Below are 27,244 nucleotides of genomic sequence, written 5' to 3' on the forward strand. Positions count from 1 at the left end.
AGTGGAGTCTGGCCCGCGGAACCGCAGCAGCCCTGAGACTTGTGGGAATTCGGCTCAACGGTTCCCAGGGCAACGCGCAAGCGCAGTTCAGCTCCCGGCTGCAGACTCCAGCTCATTGTGTTCCGACTGCGATGTGGCGCTTGCGATCTCTCGCCGCCGGCAGAGGCTCCTCGAAGGGCGACACGGGGGTGACCAGGCACGGTGGTCAAAGCCGCAGAGGGAGAGCGGGAGCGGTCGTGAGGTCGTCTGGGGAGAAGGGCGGAGGCAAAGCCGAGGAGGTGCGGTTGTGGTCCCTTCTGCAGGACGCTGATCCAATGCCCCAAACTTCCCGGAATGTATGTCTGAGATTTGATCCCAAACGGAGAGAGGGAGGACGGCCAGGGGTGGTCATCCTGGGCTTGGGGTCGAGTCTGTGAGTGCCTGTGGAGGAGATGGAGCCAGGGCCTCTGGCCTGTGTCTTGGAGCGGACTCGAGAAGCCCGAGGTTTCCGCTCAGGTGGTAGATACGCGCCTGGCGTGGTTCCGAGGCCGGAGGCGGCCGGTGCAGCAGCCCCCGAGGGACCCGGCGAAGCGGCAGCGGCGGGAGGGGGTTGTGTGTGATTAGGGCTCCTAACCCTTCCCTCTCCCCTCCCCCCAACTCACACAAACGCCGCTTCTGCCCACCCGTGACTCCAGGCCACCCAAACTGGGCCCCAGAGAGTGAGAACCCTGAGGCCAGAGAAGGGTTTGCCTGAAAGGCTGCGACAGTGAAGAGCCAGCCTTCTTAGCCTCCTTTTTGAGGAGGAAGACGACGACCCTCCTTTTCCTCTTCTCCTGTCACTCCCAGATAAGGCAGCTGTTCCAAAGCCGCCGAGGGAGAGCGGAGCGGTCTTCCAATCCAATCGAACCCACACTCTGCCCTCAGTTGCCTCTGCCCATCGCTCCCACCTTTTCGGGTACATCCTGGTGGATTCTGGAGCTGAATAACTTGTTAAAGAGATAATTCTCGGCCGGGTGCGGTGGCTCACGCCTGTAATCCCAGCACTTTGGGAGGCCGAGGCGAGCTGATCACCTGAGGTCAGCAGTTCGAGACCAGCCTGGCCAATATGGTGAAATCCCGGTCTCTACTAAAAATATAAAAATTAACCGGGCGTGGTGGCAGGTGCGTGTAATCCCAGCTACTCAGGAGACTGGGGCAGGAGAATCGTTTGAACCCGGAAGGCGGAGCTTGCAGTGAGCCAAGATCATGCCATTGCTCTCCAGCCTAGGTGACAGAGCGAGACTGTCTCAAAAAAAAAATTCTCTTGAGATCGCCCAGTGAGGCTGAAGGGAAAGACCAGAGGATGGGTGGAAGGCATGAGATCTGGGCCTGGAACAGGCTTTCTGCAAGGAAAAGTCAATGTATAGTACCCTCTGAAGTAGGAGAGAGAATGGGGAGCAAACAGGAACTAGAACACTCACTGCCTGGGGTCCTGGCGTCCTCCCGGGATGTGAATGCTCTCTGCCTCGCTCTGGACTGCTGTATGAGAGCTTTTGACCCAGTCCTCTCCTAACAGCAGGTGTGTAGAGCCTTCTAGCCTGAGGAGTTCTGCAGGTGTGAAGCTCCACACCTGCTTCCATAGCACTTTGCCTGTCCCTAAGAGGGCTCATCGGAGAAGAAAGAATGGCTGTCAGCCACCTGCCAACCATGGGCCAGGTGAGTGGGGGTTTCTTCCCCCTAAATTGCTTTCTGGATTTGAAGAGTGTGGCATGTTTCCTTCCTCAGATCGGGAGCTTTTCTCCCAATCCAGTCCCACCCAGACACTGACCTCAGTTGCCTCTCCCCAACCACCACCCACCCCCCACCCTCACCCCATATCTGGCTCATCCTGGTGGGTGTGGGTATAACTTGCTAAAGGTCACATATATGTCACAGCTGAGACTGGAACCCAGGTTCCTGTGAAATCAAAACCTGTACTCTTTTCACTAGCAAGTAAGATTAGGGATCTGAAGTGGTAAAGGCATGTATTAGTCCCTTTTTGCCTTACTCTGAAGAAATACCTGAGGCTGGGTAATTGATAAGAAAAGAATTTTAATTGGCCCACGGCTCTGTAGGCTGTACAGGAAGCATGGTGTCAGCATCTACTTCTGATGAGGCCTTTAAAAGCTTACAATCATAGCAGAAGGTGAAGGGGGAGCAGATGCATCACACGGTGAGACAGCGAGCAAGAGAGAGAAGTGGGAGGTCCTAGACTCTTAAACAACTGGATCTCATGTGAACCAGCTGAGCGAGAATTCACTCATCACCAAGAGGACGGCATTAAGCCATTCACGAGGGATCTACCCCCTTGATCCAACACCCCCACCAGGCCCCACCTCCAACACTGGAGGTCACATTTCAATAGGAGATTTGGGAGGGACATACATCCAAACCATATCAGGGCAGGACCTCACACAGAGCTCAAAGAAGGGCATTGTGGGAACACTTTTTTGAGGAGGTGTGACTTACTAGACTCTTTTTCTTTTATGAAATTTGGCTTTTTTACCAATGAAATTATTCAAAAGACTATGCTTCCAAAAAGTCCTATAATTTCCTAAAACACTTGAACAGTCCTAGCATCTTTAGAATAAGATGGACTGTGCTTTGAAGGAGACAGCATTCATTTGGGCATATACATTCTGATAGATTTGGTTAAATTGTTCTAATTCCTTCACATTTAAACCTCCCCAAGGACTGGAATGTGAGGCAGGAATCACTGGAAAGGATGACCAGCTAGGTGGGAGCACCATGTTCAACATAGCACAGCTCACCGGCTGCTCCCCTCCTCTTGGCTTCTGACTTGTCACTTGGGACCTGTCTCATGTACCACTTTTTCTGTGAAACCTGTCTCCACCCACAGTGCCAGTCTGCTGTGATATTTTCCTTCCCTAACCTTTTCCTCAAAGTCACTGTTGGTGTCATACAATTTATCTTGTGTTTATAGGCTGCCTTAATTTTGTTGCCATTCAACAGACATATGTTAGGGCTGTAAAATGTGCCAGGAATTATGATCTGGGCTACAAATACAAAGTGAACGATAAATGGTCCCTGACAAATGGGTTCATGGCTTCCATCAGAGTGTTTCTTGACTGCCTGCCATGGGCCAAGTATCTGGGTGCAGGTGACAGAAACCTAATTCAGACTGCCTTAGGCAGAAGCAGGCACTTATTGGAAAGATATGGAGGTGTTTCCCCAAAAGCAAAGGCGAAGACACAACTGGATGTTGACTATGGAAGTGGGGTCTACAATAACCTGAGAGTCCTTTCTCATGGACCTTTGGTTCCTTCTCTGGGCTTCTGCTTACCTCTTCTTTCTCAGTGAACATCAGCTCCCTTAACTTCTCAGCCAACTGGGAAGACAAGAGCTGTAATAGCTACTGGATTTTACATGCTAGGTCAGGTTTCGGGTACACCTGTGTGTCAGGACAGAGACTTTCCTCTGTGACCCCATCTCAGAGTTTCTATGAAAGGGACTAGTTCTAATCAGAAGGAACAAGGTCCTATTGTGTAGAATGACTAGTTCCATGGGACCCGTGTGTGTATGCACATATGCACACCTGTGCATGCGTGTGTGTGTGTGTTGAGGGTGTGTGTCACAGGGTGTGTGGGGGTATTTGTATGTGTGTGTGGGTGTGTTCGGGGGTGTGTGTTTGGGTGTGTTCAGGTGTGGGTGTGCTTGCGTGTGTGTCGTGTGTGTTGAGGGTCTGTGGGGTGATGTGTAGGGGTGTGTCTTTGTATGTGAGTTGTGTGTCTCTGTGTGTGTCTCTATGTATGTGGGGGGTATGGATATGTGTTGTGTGTATGTGTGTGTGTACTTGTGTGTGTCTGTGTGTGTTGGTGTTTGTATGTGTATGTGGGTGTATGGATATGGGTGTGTGTGCACGTGTGTCTCTGTGTTTGTGTGTGCCTCTGTGTGAGTTTATGTGTGTTTGTATGGGGGGTGTGTGGATATGGGTGTGAAGCTTTATTGTGTGTGGAGAATGTTGTAGAAATTATTAATGTTATATTTAATATATATAGAGAAATATAAATTAATATATATGTAATACTTTATATTTATATGTAAAGTGTAGAGTATAGAGTAATATATATGTTTATAGAGTATGTGTGTAATACATACTTATGCTTATATATAGTGTGTGTATGGGTGTTTGTGTGTGTGTGTGTATGTGGAAGGAATTGTAGGTGTGTAGAGAGTAATAGAGCATAGAAATTGTGTGTATATGTGTGTGTGTGTGTGTAGGGAAAGAGGTGTGGGGTGTGTGTGTCTCTGTATGTGGGGAGTGTGGGGTATGGATGTGTATGTGTATAGGTGTATTTGTGTGTGTGTATATGGGAAGGCATGGGGTGTGTGTGTCTCTAGAGGTGTAGGTATGGGTATGTTGTAGGTATGAGTAGTAAGTATTTGTATGTGTGTGTGTTGTGTGTATGTGTGTGTGTTTGTGTGTGTGTGTGTGTCTCTGGGGGGGTGTAGGTATGGGTGTGTGGGGGTGTGTGTGTGTGTGTGGAAGGGTATGGGGGTGTGTGTGTCTGTGGGGGAGTGTGGGTATGGGAGTGTGTGTGTGTATGTGGAAGGGTATGGGGGGTGTGTGTGTGTCTCTGGGGGAGTGTGGGTATGGGTGTGTGGGTATGGGTGTGTGTGTGTATGGGTGTGTGTGTTGTGTGTGTTAATGTGTATGGAAAAGGTAGCAGGTATGTAATATCTATGAGGTAGGTATAGAGGAGTGTATCCTGTGAAGATGTAGGTATAGAGGGTGTGTCTGTGAGGGAGTGTGGGTATGGGGTGTGTGTCGCGAGGTAATAGGTATAGGGTGTGTGTGTGTCACAGGGAGTGTGGGTATGGGGGTGTGTGTGTCTGTGAGGGAGTGTGGGTATGGGGGTGTGTGTGTCTGTGAGGGTGGGTATGGGGGTGTGTGTGTCTGTGAGGGAGTGTGGGTATGGGGGGTGTCTGTGAGGAGTGTGGGTATGGGTGTGGTGGGTATGGGGGTGTGGGTATGGGTGTGTGGGTGTGTGTGTATGGGTGTGTGTGTTGTGTGTGTGTGTATGTGGAAGGGTATGGGGGTGTGTGTCTGTGAGGGAGTGTGGGTATGGGGGGTGTGTGTGTGTCTGTGAGGGAGTGTGGGTATGGGGGTGTGTGTGGGGAGGGGTGTGTGTGTATGTACACCCTGAAGAAAAGCAGGGGTTGCTGAGCAGCCGCAGATAGGTGTTGAGTACGTGGGCCGTGTTCCAGATGTGGGGAAGGCCAGGAGACGTGGAGACAGACAGCCCACATCTTGGAGTTAACAGTCCCGTGGGGGAGACAGAGTAAACCAAACATCACAATAAATTGGGGCAGTGTCTTGATGGGTCCTCATAGACAACTGCAGGAGCCATCAGGGAAGGCTGCGCTGAGCAAGCAGTGTCTATGCTGAGACCTGCATCGGATTTGGTCCCCTGGGGTGAGGGGAGAGGCAGGGCTAGGCGGTGTGAGGGAGATGGAGAAAATGTTCTGGGCTGAATGGATGGCAATTTGGAAGTCCCAGTGCTGAGGAAGCCTATCTTCACCACCACATATGTTTCTTCAGAGTGGGGAGCAACGTCTAGTCCAAAGCTAGGCCCCTAGGAGACCCTGAAGAGTGATTAACTTGCCACGGAACGCCAGCTCCCTGTGTGCCAGCAGTCCTGTAAATCTCCACAAGCTTCTAGAGGCTGTCAGTCTCTTTTCTAGAGAACCATGTACATGGGTAGCCCCTGGTCAAGGAGAATGAATTTGCTGTTGCAGGAATCGGTGACCTTCAAGGATGTGGCTGTACTCTTCACCCAGGAAGAGTGGGGGCAGCTGAGCCCAGCCCAGAGGGCCCTGTACAGGGACGTGATGCTGGAGAACTACAGCAACCTGGTCTCACTGGGTAAGTGGGACCCCTGCAAGGTTTCTCTTCACTTTTGGGGATCTCTTTAGGACCTTTCCATTGACACCATATAGAAGATTTGGTTGGACCAATTGAGGACGCTGTCTTCAACGGTGCTATTGATACTTACCTGTCCTTGGTGTCCTGGGCACAGGCCTCTTTTGGAGTCCACTGCGGATGCCTCAAAAGTGACTAGGGTCAAACGCTTTCTTTCTGGCAAGGAGAGGAACATGGGAACAGATTGTGTCAGGCCTCAGTCATCTTTTCCTCCCGCTGGGAACACACCTGGCCCTGGGCTTTCCTATCAAGTCCTCTTTTCCAGCAAGTTCTGAGGACCAGGCTTTGTCTTTGCAATGATTTTTATCTCTTGTATAAATAGATGTGGTTTATTTTTGTCTCCCCTTAAAAACAGGACTCTTAGGACCCAAACCAGATATGTTTTCCCAGCTAGAGAAAAGGGAAGTGTGGATGCCAGAGGATACCCCTGGAGGCTTCTGTCTTGGTAAGAATCATGTGTGTGGGAGACACCGGGAGGAGCCCTGCTGGGTAGGGAAGGCTCCGTAGGGAAGGCAGTGAGGCTCACAAATGCACCAGTCTGTGAATTGAGAAAAGAGCCTCTTTCACCTTTGTTCACCTTAATACCTTGTTACTACATTTATTCTAGCCTGCACTGCCAAAATGTAGCAGGCCTGGACCCTCCCAGCAATGATTTTTCTTCTCTCCCTCTTTGGCACAGATTAGTAGGGTCTCTGGTCTAGAAAAGACTCAACTTCATCTGGGCAGTTCTCCCCACAGCCCATTCCTGGGTGTCCTGTTCAGCATCTGACAGTACAGTCTGTGCCTGCCCTCTCTCATGAGGAGCCACAGCATGGCAGCTTCTGGTCTTAGGAGCCAGTGTTCGTGTGCCTGCTAGGTATCTCCTCCAGCTACACGTTGTACTTTCCTCAGCTACCTCCATATGTGTTTGCCCACGTGGATTCTTTCTCTTCCGCGTTTTGCCGGCCATCGTTGGCTGCGAGTGCCATGGAGACCAGGTTTGTTGTATATTTTGCTGTGTTGCTCACACCTATCTCGGTGCTTGGCACCTAGTAAGTAGCACAGATTTGTTGCCTGGGGATACAAAAGACATGACAGTTGGGTGATGGTTACTTGTCTTGAGGAGCTCATTGTATCTGGTGGCTTAAGGGCAGTGATGTGTTTTGCTCCCTTAATCCCCAGTATTCTAGAGTGCTTAGTGCCTTACCCAAGACTGTAGCGGTTCACTGTCAGCTAGCATTTTGCAAAGTGTCATGTATTTTTACAAACCTTTTGTTACAGATTTTCCACAGTAACCCAGTGTAGTAGGCAGGAATTTATATCCTACAATAAATAACTCTGTACCTGGAATATCTAGAACCCAATCTGTTATGGAAATTAAATATCTTTTTTTTTCTTTTTTTTTTTTGAGACGGAGCCTCCCTCTGTCGCCCAGGCTGGAGTGCAGTGGTGCAGTCTCAGCTCACTGCAACCTCTGCCGCTTGGGTTCGAACAATTCTCCTGCCTCAGCTTCCCGAGTAGCTGGGACTACAGGCTTGCGCCACCATGCCTGGCTAATTTTTGTATTTTTAGTAAAGATGGGGTTTCACCATGTTGGCCAGGCTGGTCTCGAATTCCTGACCTCAAGTGATCCACCCACCTCAGCCTCCCAGAGTGCTGGGATTACAGGCATGAACCACCTCACCTGGCCAGAAATTAAATATCTTAATTCTAAAACTCACTTGGCAAAAAACTTTTTAAAATATATCCAATGGCATTCTGAATAATCTATGAATCTGTATGTTCCATTACCAAACTAAGGCATTTTAAATATTTTATTCTGTATTATGCAAATAGTCTTATAACAAAAATGGAGGCAATTAAAAGAAATTCATCCACAGTTCTACCACCTTGGCGTCACTGTTTTTACCTAAATCATTCAATCATCCATTCATTCATGATTCAAGGAGTCTGATTCTTCATTGCACCCTTGAGAGAGGAGTATGGAGGGAGGTGAAGAAGACTTTTGTGCCTACAGAGATTTCATAGTCAGGTGTGGGTGATGACATGAAAGTACAGCCAGCGACAGTTGAGTGTACCCGGGCCCCTCCCCACACTCTGTTTCCGCAGTCATGATTTCTGAGTTTCCTGGAGATGCAGCACTGAGGCTGGTTTGTGAAGGATGATTAGCAGTTAGCCAGTCAGACATCAAAGAAGACTTAATTTGTGACTCAAGAAAGTTTTATAGCTTTTCCATTTCCTATTAAAATTTTATGTGTATATATAATTTATGTAAATTTAAATATATATTTTATATAAATTATTCCGTGAATTTATTTATATTTAAATAATAAATTTAATGTATAATTTATATAAATTATATGTGTGTATATATGTGTGTGTATATATATTTTTTAAGACACAGTCCCCTTCTGTTACCAGGCTGGAGTGCAGTGGTGTAATCATGGCTGTCTGCAACGTTGAACCTCCTGGGCTCAAGTGATTCTCTTGCCTCAGGCTCCTAAATAGCTGAGACTATAGGTGCCTACCACTGCCTGGCTACTTTTTATTTATTTTTTATTTTTTATTTTATTTGAGATGTCACCCAGGCTGGAGTGCAGTGGTGCAGTCTCGGCTCACTGCAACCTCCGTCTCCCAGGATCAAGTGATTCTCCTGCCTCAGCCTCCCAAGTAGCTGGGATTACAGGCACACGCCATCTCGCCCAGCTAATTTTTTGTATTTTTACTAGAGATGAGGTTTTGTCATGTTGGCCAGGCTGGTCTCAAACTCGTGACCTCAGGTGATCCGCCCCCCTCAGCCTCCCAAAGTGCTGGGATGACAGGTGTGAGCCACTGTGCCTGGTCTTTTTTTTTTAGTATTTTGCCCAGGCTGATCTCAAACTCTGGACTTCAATCTCCTGCCTCAGCCTCCTAATAAAGTTATATTTTTTAAAAATAGATCTTCTATTTTGTTTTTTGTCCACTGGGAGTTTCTGCTGTAAAGAAGTGCTGGTCATTTCCAAATAACTAGTATTGTCACTTGTCAGTTCCTAGTTCATATTGTTACTTCCTAATTCATATTCATTCTCAAAATATTTGTTGGATTCATTTTTAGTTTTTTTCTCTTATTTCTGTTTCATTTCTTTTTGTTTGTTTGTTGTTGTTGTTGTTTGAGATGGAGTCTCGCTCTGTCACCAGGCTGGAGTACAGTGGCACAATCTCGGTTCACTGCAACCACTACCTTCCGGGTTCAAGCGATTCTCCTACCTCAGCCTCCCAAGTAGCTGGGATTACAGGTGTGCACCACCATGCCCAGCTAATTTTTGTATTTTTAGTAGAGATGGGGTTTCACCATGTTGGCCAGGATGGTCTTGATCTCTTGACCTCATGATTCGCCCACCTCGGCCTCCCAAAGTGCTGGGATTACAGGCATGAGCCACGGCGCCCGGCCTCTGTTTCATTTCTTAATGACTGGCTAAGACATCAAAGACCATAGAACACTGATAATAGGTTTTCAAGGAATTTGATCTAGAAATTTTCCATTGTTGCACTAATTAGTCATGGTTTAGAATACACACTTTTCGTGTGTGTGGAGACAAGGTCTCAGTATGTTGCCCAGGCTGGTCTCGAACTCCTGGGCTCAAGTGATCCGCCAGCCTCAGCCTCCCAAAGTTCTGGGATTACAGGTGTGAGCCACCGTGTCTGACTGACACTTATTTTTAATCATACTAAGAAAAAGTTGGCCGGGCGCGGTGGCTCAAGCCTGTAACCAGCACGCCAGAGGCCGAGGTGGGTGGGATCACGAGGTCAGATCATGACCATCCTGGAGCACATGGTGAACTGCCTTCTGTTCAAAAATGGGGCCCAGCCGGAGTGCAGGCTGGCGCCAGAATCCCAGTTACTGGGAGGCTGAGGCGGAGAATGGCGAACTCAGGAGGTGGAGCTTCTGCAGAGCCGCAGATCGCCGCCACCGCACCGCAGCCTGGGCGACAGAGCCAGCACTGGCCAAAAAAAAAAAAAAGAAAAAGTCCTTTGGTAAATAATTCCTCCTTCCTTCTAGTTTTCATTCCTCTGTGCCATGAGCTAGGGGAAGGGGAGAAAGCTGACATTTGAGCACCTGTGGATCAGCACCGTGCTGAGAAATTTGGAGGGATTTGTGTTCGCTTCCCCTTTTCATCCTTACAACCTGTGAGGCAAGGATGACTGACTCCACTTCGCAGAAAATGGAGCCTCAACTGCTGAATTAAGTTGGACTGATGTAATGCTGCTATTAAGAGGCAAGTCAGGGTTAGCATGAAGCCAGCAGGAGATTCATCCAGCCCTTCAAGTGTTGCACTTTCTTCCCTTCTCCAAAATTGTTTTAATTACATATAAATTGTTTACTCACCAAACGTAAAGAAAACTGATTCCTTAAGGCCAGGCGTGGTGGCTCACGCCTGTAATCCCAGCACTTTGGGAGGCCGATGCAGGTGGATCATGAGGTCGGGAGATCGAGACCATCCTGGCTAACACAGTGAAACCTCATGTCTATTAAAAATACAAAAAACTAGCCGGGCGTGGTGGCAGGTGCCTGTGGTCCCAGCTACTCAGGAGGCTGAGGCAGGAGAATGGCGTGAACCCGGGAGGCGGAGCTTGCAGTGAGCCGAGATGGAGCCACTGCACTCCAGCCTGGGCGACAGAGTGAGACGCTGTCTCAAAAAAATAAATAAATAAAAAAGAAAACTGATTCCTTAATTGAGGAGTAGCTAATACCTTTTATAATTTCTTCCTTATTTATTAATCTGTTGAGGTTTATTTTTGCTACATCAATTGTATGTTTTACTGTTTAGCTTTATCTTTTTTGAGTTATAAAATGTATTAGATTACAACTATGTATTATCTATGATGTTAACATTGTATATTATGTCCTCTTATTTCCAATTTTATCTGAACTTTTTTTTCTTAAATTTGCTTAGAATTTCTTTTAAAGAACCATTTCTTTTTTTTTCTGCCTCAGCCTCCTGAGTAGCTGGGATTACAGGCGCGTGCTACCACGCCCGGCTAATTTTTGTATTTTTAGCAGAGATGGGGTTTCACCATGTTGACCAGGATGGTCTCCATCTCCTGACCTCGTAATCCTCCCATCTCGGCCTCCCAAAGTGCTGGGATTACAGGCATGAGCCACCACGCCTGGCCTTAAAGAGCTGTTTCTTATTTATTGCTCTTACATGTAATTTCTACACACACCATTATCATTTCTTTGTTTCACTATAAAATAATTTTTTTTTTTTTTTTTTTTTTTTTTTGAGAGGGAGTCTCACTCTGTCACCCAGGCTGGAGTACAGTGGCGCAATCTCGGCTCACTGCAAGCTCCGCCTCCCAGGTTCAGACCATTCTCCTGCCTCAGCCTCCTGAGTAACTGGGATTACAGGCGCCCGCCACCACGCCCGGCTAATTTTTTGTATTTTTAGTAGAGACGGAGTTTCATTGTGTTAGCCAGGATGGTCTGATCTCCCGACCTCCTGATCCGCCCGCCTCAGCTTCCCAAAGTGCTGGGATTACAGGCATGAGCCACCGTGCCCGGCCAAAATAAATGTATTTTGAATATTGTACATCATGTATACACAGCCCTTGTTTGGGAGTTTCTTTGCGGGTATTCATAGATGTAGAGGTACTAGATTTAAGGGTATATGCTCCTTCAACTTTACTAGATATTCACAGATTGATCATCAAATTAGTTGTTCCAAATTATACTAACAGTTGATGCAAATTCCTGTTACTTAACATCCCTGCCCAAATTTGGAACTATCAGAGTTTTAAAAACTTCTGTTAGTCTTATTCCTGAGAAATGGTATCTTGTGGTTTTTATTTACGTTTCCTTCATTACCAGTGAGGTTGAACATCTTTTCATATACTTACTGATTATTTACTTTTTGTGACTTACACATTCCTATTCTTTGCCCATTTTTCTATGACAGTTTCTTTTTGTATTCATTCATAGGAGCTCTGTCTGTATTTAGGAATCTGCTTTATCAGTTAATCAGTGAATGTCCGTTATCCAGTCCATAGCTTACCGTGTCTCTTTCTTTATGAACAGAAGTTCTTATCTGATGAAATAAAATATATCGGTATTCGTCTTTATGATATTTGTTCTTAGTGCTTTCTGTGTCCTGTTTAAATCATCTTTTCTACCCTTTGATCCATGAGGGAAGGACTTTGTCTTGTTTGCTCTTGTATCTTGGGCAATACTAGGTCTCAGTATGTATTTGCTGAATAAGTTCATTTCTAATAATTTTTACCTTTTTCTTTTTTTTTTCTGTGTGTTGTCAAAAGTTTGTCTTTTTTAATAGACTTTTAAATGAATAAACATGTGACTTTGCTGATCCTTTCTATTTTTGTTTATTTTATTAATTTTTGTTCTTCACTGTTTCCTTGAACTTTTTGGAGTTTATTCTGTTTTTCCCCCTTTTTCTTTCTTTTAAGCATTTATTTTTAATTGAAGTAATACAGGCATTTAATGAAACTCTATGAGGTTTGTAGTGAACAATGGTGGCTCTTCCCCCCACTTCCCCTTTTTGCCCTCTCTAGAAGTAGCCACTCTCTCTTCTTTTAGTTGATTATTTGATATATTTGCTTCCATTTCTCCAAGTGACATGTTTGTGTTGCTACCTCTTGACTTTTCAGTTTTAGACAGTATGTATTGAATTCTTTCTATACAAAGTGAGGCTTAAACTCGGCCCCGGCCCCTTCAACAACTCCTGCTTATTGGATTTCCATTCGCCGTCCTCCCAGTTGTAGTGTAGCTTTGACTTCGTCAATAGTCAGGGTTGACATTCTTAAACATTAGTCATAACTGAACTGTGTAGGAAATTATGACAACTTTTGCTTTCCTAAGCAATGTATTCCTAGAGTTCATTAGTTCTTAGTTGAGTTTATATTGATCATTAATTTGATCTCAGTCCTTCTCTCATTGTCTTCATCTTTTCTGGAGCCTTCTGATCTCCATTCTAGATGGCTCGGCCTTCTGCAGCTGGTGCCCAGCTGGCATCCTGAGAATCCCCTTCTATCCTGGGCCGTTCACTGTGCTGTTCACTGTGTCCTGTGTCGTCTTTCATGGTTTGCTCTCTCCTTTTGGTGGCACACATCTCCTTGTAGCTTCCTCAGGAAGAATGCGAGGAAATACATGTTTTCTACCCTATTAGCTTGTCTGTAGATGTCTTTTTCTCTCCCTGACACTTTATGGATCATTTGACTGGATAGAATTCAGCACTGGGAATCATTTTCCTTCAGAAATTTCACATTACTCCATTGTTTTCTGGACCTCAGGCTGCTGTTAAGAAATCCAAAATCACAGCCGGGTTCGGTGGCTCACGCCTGTAATCCCAGCACTTTGGGAGGCCGAGATGGGCAGATCACGAGGTCAGGAGATCGAGACCATCCTGGCGAGCATGGTGAAACCCCATCTCTACTAAAAATATAAAAAATAAGCCGGGCGTGGTGGCAGGCGCCTGTAATCACAGCTACTCGGGAGGCTGAGGCAGGAGAATGGCGTGAACCCAGGAGGTGGAGCTTGCAGTGAGCTGAGATCGCGCCACTGCCCTCCAGCCTGGGTGACAAAGTGAGATTCCATCTCAAAAAAAAAAAAAAAAGAAATCCGAAATCGCTCTGTTTCTTAATTATTTGTAACCTGTTTTTCCTCTCTGAAAACTTGCAAGATCTTCTCATTTACTCCAGTGATCTTAAATTTCCTGATGTTCCCTGCCGTGGATCTATTTTTATCCACCAAGCATTGGTGAGCCTTTGACTGAGCATTTAGTGAAACTTTCCATCTAAAATTCCCACCCAGCCAGGCATGTTGGCTCACACCTGTAATCCCAGCACTTTGGGAGGCCGAGGCAGGTGGATCACTTGAAGTCAGGAGTTCGACACCAGCCTGGCCAACGTGGTGAAACCCCATCTTTATTAAAAATACAAAAATTAGCTGGGTGTGGTGGCGGGAGCCTGTAATCCCAGCTACTCTGGAGGCTGAGGCACAAGAATCGCTTGAACCCGGGAGGCGGTGGTTGCAGTGAGCTGAGATTGTACCACTGCACTCCAGCCTGACTGGAGTGCCGGGCTGGACAACAGTTGGGCAACAGAGTGAAGCTGCGTCTCAAAAAATAAAAATAAATAAGTAAAATAAAATTCCTGCCCATTGGCATTAGGACATTTTCTCTATTATTGTTTGATTTCCACTTTCAGTTTCTTTTTCTTTTTCTCTTTGTGGAATACTTGATACTAATAATGGACACCCTAGACTGGTCTCTAATTTTCTTATTATTGAAATTCTCATCTTTTATGCTCTTTTGTGTACGTGCTTTTTGTCAGGTTTCCACAACTTTGTCTTCCAACTCTTCTGCTGAGGTTTTTAAAAATAATTCTTACTCAGCTTCATCGAATTACAATTACATGGAATAAAATTCACCAATTTGAAGTGTAAAATTTGATTAGTTTCGACAAATTTATACAATTTGTACCCATCACCAAGTCAAGGAAAATAACATTTTTCTTTTTTCTTTTTTTTTTTTTTGAGACGGAGTCTCCCTCTGTTGCCCAGGCTGGAGTGCAGTGATGCAATCTTGGCTCACTGCAAGCTCCACCTCCCGGGTTCACGCCATTCTCCTGCCTCAGCCTCCCCAGCAGCTGGGACTCCAGGCTCCCGCCACTGCACCCAGCTAATTTTTTGTATTTTTAGTAGAGACGGGGTTTCACCGTGTTAGCCAGAATGGTCTCGATCTCCTGACCTCGTGATCCACCCGCCTTGGCCTCCCAAAGTGCTGGGATTACAGGCGTGAGCCACCGCGCCCAGCCGATAACATTTTTCTTATCCCCCAAAGTTCTGTCTTACTCCTTGACTGTTAATTCCCTCCCCTGCCCACAGCTCCTGCCAGCGACTAACCTACTTACTGCCACTGCGAGTGCCCCTCTCCAGGATTTCATGTGAATGGAGTTGCACAGTGCATGCTCTTTCTGTCTGACTTCTTCACTGGCATGATGTCTTTGACATTCATTCCTGTTGTTTCACATGTCAGCAGTTCCTTGCCATTGCTGAGTAGCCTCCCACTGTATGGATGTACCACGGTTTGCTCGTCCGTTCATCACTGGTGAGGATTTGAGTTGCTTTCCGTTTTGGGCTACAGCCACTGTGAACATTCTTGTGTAAGTTTCTGTGGACATGCTTTTTTGTGGGCATATGTTCTCACTGGGGTAGTTGCCTAGGAGTAGGATTGCTGGTTGTATACTAAGTGTGTGTTTAACTCTGTCATAAACTGTGAAACTATTTTCAAAGTGACCATTCCATTTTGTATTCCCATGGCTATGTATATGGGATCTGGTTTCTTATTGCACTGGTTAGGACCTCCCGCACAAAGCTGAGTAGCAGCTGTAGTGGGGGGGCTCTGCCTTCTTCCCTATCTTAGTGGGAAAGCATTCAGCCTTTCGCCGTTGAGTATGGTGTTCGCACTGGGCTTTTCGTAGATGCTGTTCATCAGATCGAGGAAGTTTATGCCCATTTCTGGTTTGAAGTGAGAGTTTTATCACAAAAATATACTAAATTTTTGTCAAACATTTTTCTCAAACCTTAAGATGATGCTGTCGTAGATAAAAGGAATTACATTGGTTTTTAAGGAGCAAGTCAAAGCTGTATTTCTGGGACAAGTATAACTTAGTCTTGACTTACTTATCCTTTTTAAGTATTGCTGAATTGAATTTGTGAACATTTTGTTAAAGAGTTTGCATTGATATTCATGAGCGATATTAGTCTATAGCTTCCTTTCCTTATAACCTCTCTGTCTCTGGTCTCAGAGTAACGTTAGTCTTACAAAATGAATTGGAAATTTCTCCTTCTGTTTTCTGGGAAAATTTGTGTCAAAACGCTGTTATTTCTTTATTAAATATTTGGCAGAACCAGTGAAGTCTTCTGGGCCAGGAGCAGAGACTTGTGGGACAGTTTTAAACAGCAAATTCAGGTTCGGTGGCTTTCTTGTCTTCGGTGGCTCACAGACTGTAGCCACAGCCTTCTGAAACCCTGACCTCTATCCCCTCAATTTATCGAGACCCCTGGGCTCTGTTTTGGTCCTATGCTGTGACCTGGAGTCTGCTCCAGGGACTAAACTGGGGCATCCATAGGTCTTACCTAGCTTGTTTTCCTTCTCTCAGGGACCACTGTCCTCCACCACCATTTGTCATTTACCTTGAAACAGTCATTTCATACTTTGTTCTGGTTTTCTAATTGTTTACAAAAGGAACTCTCTATTTCGTTTTTGAATTCTCTAATCATTTTTAATTTCCAAGAACTCTTGTTTCTCTGAATATTGTGAATATTGCCTCTTTCAAAAATAAGCTCTTATTACTGTTTTACAGCTAAAATATCTTACATTTAAAGAGAATGATTTTCAAAAACATTTTCTTCTCCCATCATTGTATCCATTTTCTCTAGTTTTCTGTTTGATGCTTTTGGTATTTCTTTCTTGTGAGAGGCTTTCCTCAGCTAGCTAGTAATCCCTCATTGCCTACCCAATTAGACAGCGGGAAGACTAATGTCCTTTTTGGAAGTTCTGGGTAAGTGGGGCTTCAGTCTTCAACACAGTTCTCCAGCCCCAACACAGTTCTCCAGCCCCAACACAGTTCTCCAACCCCAAGCATCTTCAGTCCAGAGCAAAACTTTGTTTTGCTCTCCTGAAAAAAAAAAAAAAAAAGCAAGCCTCTAGTCTTTTGCCACATTGAGAAAGGGCAAATCTCCCAGTTCCCTTGAGTTGGGAAGAGGACCTGGGCACCTAAGGGCAGGGTAAACTGACCTTAAAGCAGTCTTTATTTTTATTTATTTATTTTTATTTTATTTTATTTTTTATTTTTTGAGACAGAGTCTCGCTGTGTCACCCAGGCTGGAGTGCAGTGGCTGGATCTCAGCTCACTGCAAGCTCCGCCTCCCAGGTTCACGCCATTCTCCTGCCTCAGCCTCCCGAGTAGCTGGGACTACAGGTGCCTGCCACTACACCCGGCTAATTTTTGTGTTTTTAGTAGAGACAGGGTTTCACTGTGTTGGCCAGGATGGTCTCGATCTCTTGACCTCGTGATCCACCCGCCTCAGCCTCCCAAAGTGCTGGGATTACAGGTGTGAGCCACCACGCCCGGCCCAATCTTTCTTATTTTGTTCATCCTAACTTCCACTTCGAGATGAAATTAATGGGACCAATTCTTGAAACTTGGGGTGATTGAGGAGTGAATTGGTCTAGTGTTTGGTCCCTCCCTGGGTGTGACCCTCTTGACTACATTATAAAGGAGGCTTGGAACATATTACTTACATGCCACTTCAAGCCCTACATTAAGTATTATAACACCATCTTTTTTTTTTTTTTTAATATGGACCAGTGCAGGTAGGGATATGGCTCCTTAATTCAGCCTGCCCTGGAGTGACCTGGGCCCCAGTGAGTGTGCCTGAGTTGCTCACACCAGAGTGCAGAGTGCTCTTTCGTGCTGCAGTGCTCTTTCGTGCTAGGTCAGTGCCAGTAAGTCCCGTCTTACTGAACTGGATTAATTCGCACCTCAATTAATTTTCAGTGTGGTCAAACCAGGATGCATTTGATGCCCCTCTTCATAAACTCTTTTTGAAGATGAGTGTTATTATGTAATATAAAATATTTAAAAAGTCAAATAATTACCCTCAAAAAATATTTTAAGTCATGTATTCTCTTATATATAGACGTTATGTTTTAATAGATGTCAGTATCCAATAGCTGATAGAAAAGAAAGCTAGAAACTGGTGTTTTTATTGATTATTTTTGAAAGCCATCTCCCAGATTTTTTAAAGCAAACTTTTTTTGAAGTTTATACATAAACTGTTTTCTGTATACATCTGTATACAAAAAGTACATAGATCATAAATGTCCAACTCAGTGAATTCTTACTGTTTAAATATATCTGCATAGTCAGCACTCATATCAAGAAATATAACATTACCAGCACCCCTTATAACCACCCAGTCCCCTTGCAGTTTCTTTTGTCGTAAAGGTAACAGTTACTCTGGTGACAGATTTGTTTTGCCTGTTTGTAAACTTTAAATCATACAGTATGTACTCTTTCATGTCTGGTTTCTTGCTTTCAACAGTATGTTTGAGATTCATCCTTGTTGTCACTTGGAGCAATAGTTGGTTCGTTCTCATTGCTGTATAATGTTTAGCCATATAAACCTGTCATTATTTGTACATTTTACTGTTGCTAGACATTTGGTTCATTTCTAGCTTAGAGCTATTACAAATAGTACCATTATGAACATTTCTTGTGCAACTTTTAGAAAATATTAGGTACACATTTTCCTTGATTAAATAGCTAGGAGTACTATGATTATGCATATGCAAACTGTAACAGACATAGCCACATGGTTTTCTGAAGTGGTTATACTAATTTATACTCCTACCAGCGAAATGCAGGGTTTCCATATCATCTCTCATACATTTAGTATTATCTTTACAATGTTTTTTCTACCATTCTAGAGGATGGATGGTTATAACTGAAGTTGATCTTCTTCTTTTTCGTATTTCGATGCCCTGTCTTGTAAAGTAACATCTTTGCCCCAGCGTCTGTTTTGTTGTCTGATCTTTTGTTCCTGGCTTACAGGCCTGTGTATTAGAATGTAGAATCCTGTCATATATGTGCATTGCAAACGGCGTCTCCCACTCTGGATAATGACGCCATCTGATAAATACAAATTCTGAATTTTCAGACACCTGAATTCATCAGAGATCTTTTTTTTTTTTTTTCCTGCCTATGGTTAGCACTTTTTGTGTTCTATTTAGGACATCTTAAGCCCGTGAAGATCTGTTTTCCTGTAGTAGCTCTAGTATTTTGTCTTAAGTACTTAGGTCTACAGTCTATATGGAAGATTGATACTCATTGTTTTCTGTAGAGGTGTCCGGTTGACCCAGGATCATTTGCTGAAAAGCCCATCTTTCCCCCATCGTACTGCACTGTCACCTCTGCCATATATGAGGTGACTGCATGTCCGTGGGTCTGATTCTGGGTTCTATAGTCTGTTCCATGGGTCTGTTTGTGTACACATTTGTTCTGGACTCTATTCTCTTTCATTCTTTGTATCTAATCTTGTGCCAACACAACATTGCTTTAATTACTCTAGCAGTATAGTAAGCCTTACACTTGCTGATGTAAATTCTCCAGTTTTGTCCTTTCCTCTTAGAATTTTAGAATTGGCTATTCAATTTTCACAAAATTCCTGCTGAAATTTTGATAAGAATTGGGCTGAAAGTGTAGATTAATTGGGGACAATTGAGAATTTGAAGTCAAATGTGTTTATTGGGTTGTTGAGATCATTTTTTTTTTTTGGAGACAGAATCTCGCTGTCACCCAGGCTGGAGTGCAGTGAAAATGATCTCGGCTCGCTGCAAGCTCCGCCTCCCAGGTTCACACCATTCTCCTGCCTCAGCCTTCTGAGTAGCTGAGACTACAGTCGCCGCCACCACGCCCGGCTAATTTTTTGTATTTTTAGTAGAGACAGGTTTTCACCATGTTAGTCAGGATAGTCTCAATCTCCTGACCTCATGATCTACCTGCCTCTGCCTCCCAAAGTGCTGGGATTACAGGTGTGAGCCACAACGCCTGGCCCCCTTTTTCTCTTTTACTATTGTTTTTTCTTCTTTTCTTTTTTCTTTTCTTTTTTTTTTTTTTTTGAGACAAGTTCTTGCTCTGTTGCCCAGGCTGGAGTGCAGTGGTGTGATCATAGTTTACTGCAACCTTGAACTCCTGGGCTCAGGCGATCCTCCCGCCTCAGCCTCCTGAGTAGCTGGGACTACAGGAACACATCACCACGCCTGGCTGACTTAAAATTTTTTGTAGAGATAAGGTTTCACCATATCGCCCAGGCAGGTCTTGGACTCCTAGACTCAAGTGGTCCTCCTGCCTTGGCCTCCCAAAGTACTGGGATTACAAGCATGAGCCATTACGCCCAGCCCATTCCTTTTCTTTTTTTTTTTTTGAAACGTAGTTTCACTCTTGTTGCCCAGGCTGGAGTGCAATGGAACGATCTTGGCTCACCGCAACTTCCACCTCCTGGGTTCAAGGGATTCTCCTGCCTCAGCCTCCTGAGTAGTTGGGATTATAGGCATGCACCACCACGCCTGGCTAATTTTGTATTTTTAGTAGAGGTGGGGTTTCTCCTTGTTGGTCAGGCTGGTCTCAAACTCCTGACCTCAGGTGATCCACCTGCCTTCGCCTCCCAAAGTGCTGGGATTACAGGCGTGAGCCACCACACCTGGCCAGCCCATTCCTTTTTTTAATGGTTTGATTTCTGGAATCATTGAGGGTGCCATATGAACATATTTCACTGTGATTATTGCTTTATCTATTTTTCCTTTTTATTCTGTTTTTCATTTATACATTTTTAAAGTTATGTTGTGTGCATACAAATGAAAATTTGTTGTATGTTCCTGGAGAATTGACCCTTTTGTCTATATAAAATACTTTAAAGTCTATTTTCTCAAATACTGTGTGATTTGTCTGTTATTAGTATGGATATAGTACCTTTCTTTTATAAGATATATCCTTTTTAATTCTTTTATTATTTCAGTGTCTACATTTTTGGTATTTCTTTTCTAAGTGATATTCAATTATGTTTTATTTGTTTATCCAGTCTCACAATCTTTTTTTTTTTTTTTTTTGAGATGGAGTCTCATTCTGTCACCAGGCTGGAATGCAGTGGCATGATCTCAGCTCACTGCAACCTCTGCCTCCCAGGTTCAAGCGATTCTTCTGCCTCAGCCTCCCGAGTAGCTGGGATTACAGGCACCCGCCACCACGCCCAGCTAATTTTTGTATTTTTAGTAGAGACGGGGTTTCACCATGTTGGCCAGGATGGTCTCGATCTCTTGAACTCGTGATCTGCCCACCTCAGCCTCCCAAAGTGCTGGGATTACAGGCAAGAGCCACCACACCTGGCCCACAATCTTAGTTTTTAAAAATAACTTAGGTAAGTTACTATGTATGGGATTTTATATCTACTATCCTATTATTTATTTTATATTTCACTTACTTGCTTTAAATCCCTTGTCCTTTTTTCCTTCCTTCTATTGGATTAAATATTTTTATTGTGCCATTTTTACTCTGTATTAGCTTGTTAATTAACCTTCTTTACTTAGTCTTTTATTGTTAATGCTAATAAATAAAACCAGCTTATTACTGTCCAAAATAAATTTTTACTTTTAATAATTCCCAGACAGTGGTACAATCTTAAAAATTAACACCATTTTTGGCCAGGCACAGTGGCTCATGCCTGTAATCCCAGCACTTTGGGAGGTCAAGGCAGGCAGATTGTGTGAGCTCAGGAGTTCGCAACCAGCCTGGGCAACACAGTGAACCCCTGTCTCTACTAAAATACAAAAAAAAAAAAATTAGCTGGGCATGGCAGCGTGCGCCTGTAGTCCCAGCTACTCAGGAGGCTGAGGCAGGAGAATCATTTGAATCCAGCAGGCAGAGGTTGCAGTCAGCCAAGATCACCACTGCGCTCCAGCCTGGGCAACAGAGCGAGACTCGGTCTCAGAAAAAAAAAAAAAATTAGCAGCATTTTCTTCCTTCTACCTTTATGTTTGCTATGTATTTTAATTCCACATATATTTGCAATCCATTAAGACATTGTAATTATTGTCTCATGTAATCAATTGTATTTTTATTTATCCACATATTTAACTTTTCCATTGCTTTTCGTGCCTTCTTACATTTTCATATTTCCACCTGGAATTATTTTTCTTCTGCCTGGACCACATCTGTGTTTCTTTTAATGTAGATCTGCTGGTGACACCATCTCTGTTTTTGTTTGTATGGAAATATCTACTTCATGCTTGATTTTTAGAGATATTTTCTCTGTGTGTTGAATTCTAGCTCGACAGTTCGGTTCTTTCAACACTTCAGATGTTACTTCATTGTCTTCTGGGTTCCATTGTTTTCATTAAGACACTGCCAGTCTTAATTTTGCTTTTTCAAAGGTAATGTATCATTTTTTTTTTCCAAGCAACTTTCAAGTTAATCTTTGGTTTTCAGTAGTGCCTAGGTGAATTTTCTTTGTAGTTACCCTTGGAGTTTATAGCCCTTCTCAGAGTTCATTTTTCACCCTTTTTCTTTTTAAATAGTGTTTGTCTTTTTAGCCGTGTGTTACTATGGATATTTTCTGCTCATGTGTTTTTGTAGCTCACTGTTCCTCTCTTCTGCTGTGTTTGATATCTTGTTAAAGACTATTGAATTCATCATTTCGGTTATTGTATTTCTCAGTTCTAGAATTTCCATTTGATTATTCTGTTCCAATTCTTTGTTGTAATTCTCATTCCTGTTTCCTTGAACATGTTAATCACGGTTGTTTTAAGGTTCTCATCTGATAACTCTGGTATCTGTGTTCTGCGGTTCTTTTTCTATTGTCTGTTTTTCCCTCTTCATTCAATTTCTTAGCACAGCCGGCCTTTTTTTATTGCGTCCCTGACACCATGTGTGACGGAGAGCAGAGGCTCTAGATGTTGTTCTTCCAGAGAAGATTTACGTTCCCTAGGAGCAGCTAGAGTGCAAGCAAACCATCCTCCTCCAGCCAAGGGCTGAATAGCTGGAGGTTGGTCACAGTGTTTGTAAAGCTTTGTCAACTGCTTGTTTGCCCGTGCTGCTAGTTTTGTAGCCTGGCAGGAGTCCCAGCTGAGAGCTTCACATGTTTATCATGACTCTCCTTGGAAGGTCCCGGTTCTGTTGTACCGAAAGACTGGAAAATTCTGGATTTCTGCTTAACTTTAATCTTTTGCCCTGTAAACCTTAAGAATTCAATAAAACGTTTGAGTAACAAGCCACTGAGTATTGGGATCCCCTCTGTATATTTTCATTCTCTCCCAAATATTAGACTATAAAGTCGGCCTGGATGACATCTCATGCCTTCAGACAGATAACTTTTTTCAGTTCAGATTTTCTAGTTGTTTCTGCGGAAATGTTGGTCTGCCATGGGCTACTGTCTTTGGGCCGGAAGTGAAAGTCAGTCCTCAACATTTTGACATTTGGCAATACTGATGTTTAACTTTGACCATTCTTTGTTTTGAACAGGGATATATTATTCTGAGCTCAATAGGATTTTAGTCTTGAAATGTGCCTGTTTACCTTTCTTTTCCTGATAACTAAAGAGGTTTGTTTCTTTGATTCTAAAATGATACCAGGAGTGCCTTTTTGTAGAAGGTTTTCTGGAGCGAGTGGGAAAAGGAGGTAATAAGGATGGCTTGTTCTTGATAGGATTTCTCATGAATTTTGCATCATCTGTGTTTAGAATCTAGTCCTTAGTATTACATTTTAGCTCCTCTCCTGTTTGCCCTGAGAATACTTGCCAGCAGTGCTTACGGCTGCAGCGTTTATCCTGAGATAACTTTGCCACAGAATGTCTCATGGCACAGTTTCCTCCCCTGGTGTCACGTTATTCATCCGGGTTTGGAGACATTGCTTCCTCACCAATAGGAGGTCCTTATTATTTTAGTAGATATGAGCATTTCACACAGCCTGTACAGCAGCCTGGCTTTTTATTATTCATCTGAATGCTCAAATGAGCCTATATGTTGATTTTAGTTTACTTTAGAGTCAAGGTTTTTTCCTACCAAGTGTTCACTGCTATTTTCAGTGGTTTCTTAAGGCCACATCTGTGTTGTTTTAAAAACCATCTCATTTGAATGGACAGGGCACTTTTCTTCTTGTCTGTTAGCATCATGTGGTCTTTATCCATTTTTTGTTTTTGTTTTTGTTTTAGGCTTAGAAAATCAGATAACTTCCCTATTATCACAAAGAAAATATGTGTTGTACTCAATTCTAAGCCAGGCCTGTGACTTCTAAGATCATGCTTCCAAGCTCTCCTGCCTCATACATTATACATGAGATCAACCCCTGCCATAGTCCCCTGTTCACCCCTCTTTTCTGTCCTTTCTTGTTGTTACTTCAGAAAATCTTCAAACTCGAAACCTGCCTGTTAGCATTATGAACAGGCTCATCATCTCACCCCATCCAAATGCTTTACTAGGGTAAAACGGACATTTTTATTTTTGATGTGTTTCAGACTGGATGACTATGCCTGCCAGTAAGAAATCTACTCTCAGGGTGGCGATTCCTGAAGAAGAATTGGGCCAATGGACAATAAAGGAAAGATTCCACAGCAGCAGTCACTGGAAGTGTGCTAGCCTGCTGGGGTGGCAGTGTGGAGGCCAGGAGATGAGTTTGCAGCGAGCGGTGCTCACTCACCCCAGCACCCCGTCTGGGATTGGTGGACAGGAATGGGATGAATCTGGCAGCACTATGAGCTCATCTCCTCACAGTGCTCAAAGTCAGGGATTCCAGCCTCGCAAAAATGCCTTTGAGTGTAGTGAGTGTGGGAAAGTCTTCTCTAAGAGTTCAACTCTTAATAAACATCAGAAAATTCATACTGGAAAAAACCCAAATCAGAAAATTCATGTGAAAGAGAAAAGATATGAATGTAGAGAATGTGGGAAAGCCTTTCACCAGAGTACGCACCTTATCCATCACCAAAGAATTCACACCGGCGAGAAACCCTATGAATGTAAGGAATGTGGCAAGGCCTTCTCAGTGAGCTCCTCGCTTACGTACCATCAGAAAATTCATACTGGAGAGAAGCCTTTTGAATGCAACTTATGTGGAAAAGCTTTTATCCGAAATATACACCTTGCCCATCATCATAGAATACACACTGGAGAGAAACCTTTTAAATGTAACATTTGTGAAAAAGCCTTTGTGTGCAGGGCACATCTTACCAAACACCAGAATATCCATAGTGGAGAGAAACCCTATAAATGCAGTGAATGTGGAAAAGCCTTTAATCAGAGCACAAGTTTTCTTCAGCATCAGAGAATCCACACTGGAGAGAAACCCTTTGAATGTAATGAATGTGGGAAGGCCTTCAGGGTGAACTCTTCCCTTACTGAACATCAGAGAATTCATACTGGAGAGAAACCTTACAAATGTAACGAATGTGGGAAAGCTTTCAGGGATAATTCGTCCTTTGCACGACATCGGAAAATCCACACTGGAGAGAAACCGTACAGATGTGGCTTGTGTGAGAAAGCCTTCAGGGATCAATCGGCACTAGCCCAGCATCAGAGGATTCACACCGGGGAGAAGCCTTACACGTGCAACATCTGCGAAAAAGCCTTCAGTGACCATTCAGCCCTCACCCAACACAAGAGAATTCATACCAGAGAAAAACCTTACACATGTAAAATCTGTGGGAAAGCCTTTATCCGAAGCACCCACCTTACTCAACATCAGAGGATTCACACAGGAGAGAAACCCTACAAATGCAACAGATGTGGGAAAGCGTTTAACCAGACCGCAAACCTCATTCAGCATCAGAGACATCATATTGGAGAAAAGTGACATGAGTGCAGTTTGTCTGGAAGACCTTTGAGACTGAGTAGGTTAATTATTGAATGTAAGATAATCCATTCTAGAGGATAACTATGAAAACTTACATCAAGATCGTCACTTTATTTACTGAGGGTCAACTTTCACAGTGTCATGGGGTTTGGGCACTTAAGAATGGCAAATACTCAGCCAGGTGTGGTGGCTCATGCCTGTAATCCCAGCACTTTGGGAGGCCGAGGTGGGCAGATCTCGAGGTCAAGAGATCGAGACCATCCTGGCTAACATGGTGAAACCCCTTCTCTACTAAAAATATTAAAAATTAGCCGGGTGTGGTGGCAGGTGCCTGTAGTCCCAGCTGCTAGGGAGGCTGAGGCAGGAGAATGGCGTGAACCCGGGAGGTGGAGGTTACAGTGAGCTGAGAGCACACCACTGCACTCCAGCCTGGGTGATAGAGTGAGACTCCATCTCAAAAAAAAAAAAAAAGAAGAAGAAGAATGGCAAACTCCTCGTTCTTTAATACTGCTTCAAATAGCAGTACTGTTTGATTTGTCTGAATTACCAAGTATCAGAACCAAAATGGAGCTTCATTAACAGCATTAAAATTGGTTTATCAAATTACATTTTGACTATTAGAGAAACTGTGGAATTGTAAAAATTAAAGTTGAAAAGCAAAGGAACAAAAAGGTAAAATGGCCTACAAGCATTTCACTCTACTAGATTCTCTTCCATAAGAGAGTTGCCACCTTTAATGGAACCCTTAGTCCTCTCCTCACCCACACCACCGACGCCCAGTGTAAAGAAAGTACAGTCACCATGCACCACCACCAATTATTTAAATTACGCTTCCCACCTTCTGCTTCAAACCATCCATTGTCACATCTCTCTCGTCTGTGTGTCTGCTGGCTTAATCCCTGTAGAATCCCTGTGAGATGATTCATTTGCCCCAAATGACCCTCTCTGACTTAGCAACTCCTAACTGTCTGCATGGTGCCACCTATCACTGCCCCACATGGGGAGCGTGGTGATCTGGTCTCAGTCATAGTCCATGATTTTGAATATCACACCCAAATCCAGCCTTCAGAACTTGGTATCTCTGTCTAGAAGGCACAACTTGATCAAAATTCTTGAGTTACGCATTTCCTCTGGGCTTCAGCTTGACTGACCCTGGGATGGTACCTGAAAGAGGGGCTTTGCCTATGCCGCCTTCACCCTCCAATTCTTCTGTACTTAGTGACTCTACACATCCGTCAGGGACTTGCTCAGCTTCAGGTGCAATGATCCCACCCGCTTAAGTTGTAGTTTTCCCAATCACCTCCCTCTGTCATTTCCCATTTCTCTATGTGCAATTGATACAAGAGGTGAAAGCCCCAAGGCCAGTTCTCAGAATGCTCTGACCCACTCTTCCCCCGGCTGGACAGTCCACTGTGTCCACTGCATTAGAGTACATTTCCTACTCCCAGGATAAACTGCTGCATCCTGGTCCTTCCCCTGCTTTTTCTAGGTTTCTGGAGGTATTAATTCTGTATTCATAGGAAAGCAGACAGCTTTGAATTTCTGCTTTTGCATTTGGAAGTGGTCATTTCCTCTCCTCCATCTGGGCCCTCCACTATTTAAAGACTCATCCTGACAGTGGTGAGAAAAATGTGGAGTAATTCCGTGAGTCAAGAAGAGGCCACTAGCTCCATTGACATTCTCTGGCAAGGGCCATGTCCATGTTCAAAAGTTTGAGTGGTACAGTAGTCCTGCAGGTATGGTTCCTTTACCATCTTTTTTTTTTTTTTTTTTTTGAGACAGAGTCTTACACTGTCACCCAGGCTGGAATGCAGTGGTGTGATCTCGGCTCACTGTAACCTCCACCTCCTGGGTTCAAGTGATTCTCCGCCTCAGCCTCCCAAGTAGCTGGGATTACAGGCACCCACCACCATGCCCAACTAATTTTTT

General features: G+C 44.1%; 1 protein-coding gene across 5 annotated transcripts; it reads left to right on the top strand.

Annotated features, from left to right (window-relative positions):
* LOC101011298 (zinc finger protein 454) lies at positions 1-27,090 on the top strand. 5 transcript variants are annotated; one of them, XM_009209683.4, is made up of 6 exons: positions 1-335; positions 1,538-1,674; positions 5,758-5,884; positions 6,297-6,386; positions 6,833-6,918; positions 23,985-25,582. In XM_009209683.4, coding segments are annotated over exons 1-6 (1,773 nt in total). In that variant the 5' UTR covers positions 1-333; the 3' UTR covers positions 25,316-25,582. The 5 variants fall into 5 exon arrangements, with proteins under 5 accessions (XP_009207947.1, XP_003900667.1, XP_009207948.1 ...); XM_003900618.5 differs by lacking the exon at positions 6,833-6,918 and having other exon boundaries at positions 1,535-1,674; positions 23,985-27,090; XM_009209684.4 differs by lacking the exon at positions 6,833-6,918 and having other exon boundaries at positions 23,985-27,090.
* Positions 27,091-27,244: the final 154 nt, after the last annotated feature.

Source organism: Papio anubis, chromosome 5 (assembly GCF_008728515.1).
Source record: "Papio anubis isolate 15944 chromosome 5, Panubis1.0, whole genome shotgun sequence".
Lineage (NCBI taxonomy): Eukaryota > Metazoa > Chordata > Mammalia > Primates > Cercopithecidae > Papio > Papio anubis.

Bases quoted from the DNA above. Each gene is read 5' to 3' on its own strand.
- LOC101011298 (XM_009209683.4), top strand. The intron at 1,675-5,757 runs GTGAGTGGGGGT...TTGCTGTTGCAG, and splicing joins ACCTGCCAACCATGGGCCAG to GAATCGGTGACCTTCAAGGA. The intron at 6,919-23,984 runs GTTTGTTGTATA...GATGTGTTTCAG, and splicing joins GCGAGTGCCATGGAGACCAG to ACTGGATGACTATGCCTGCC.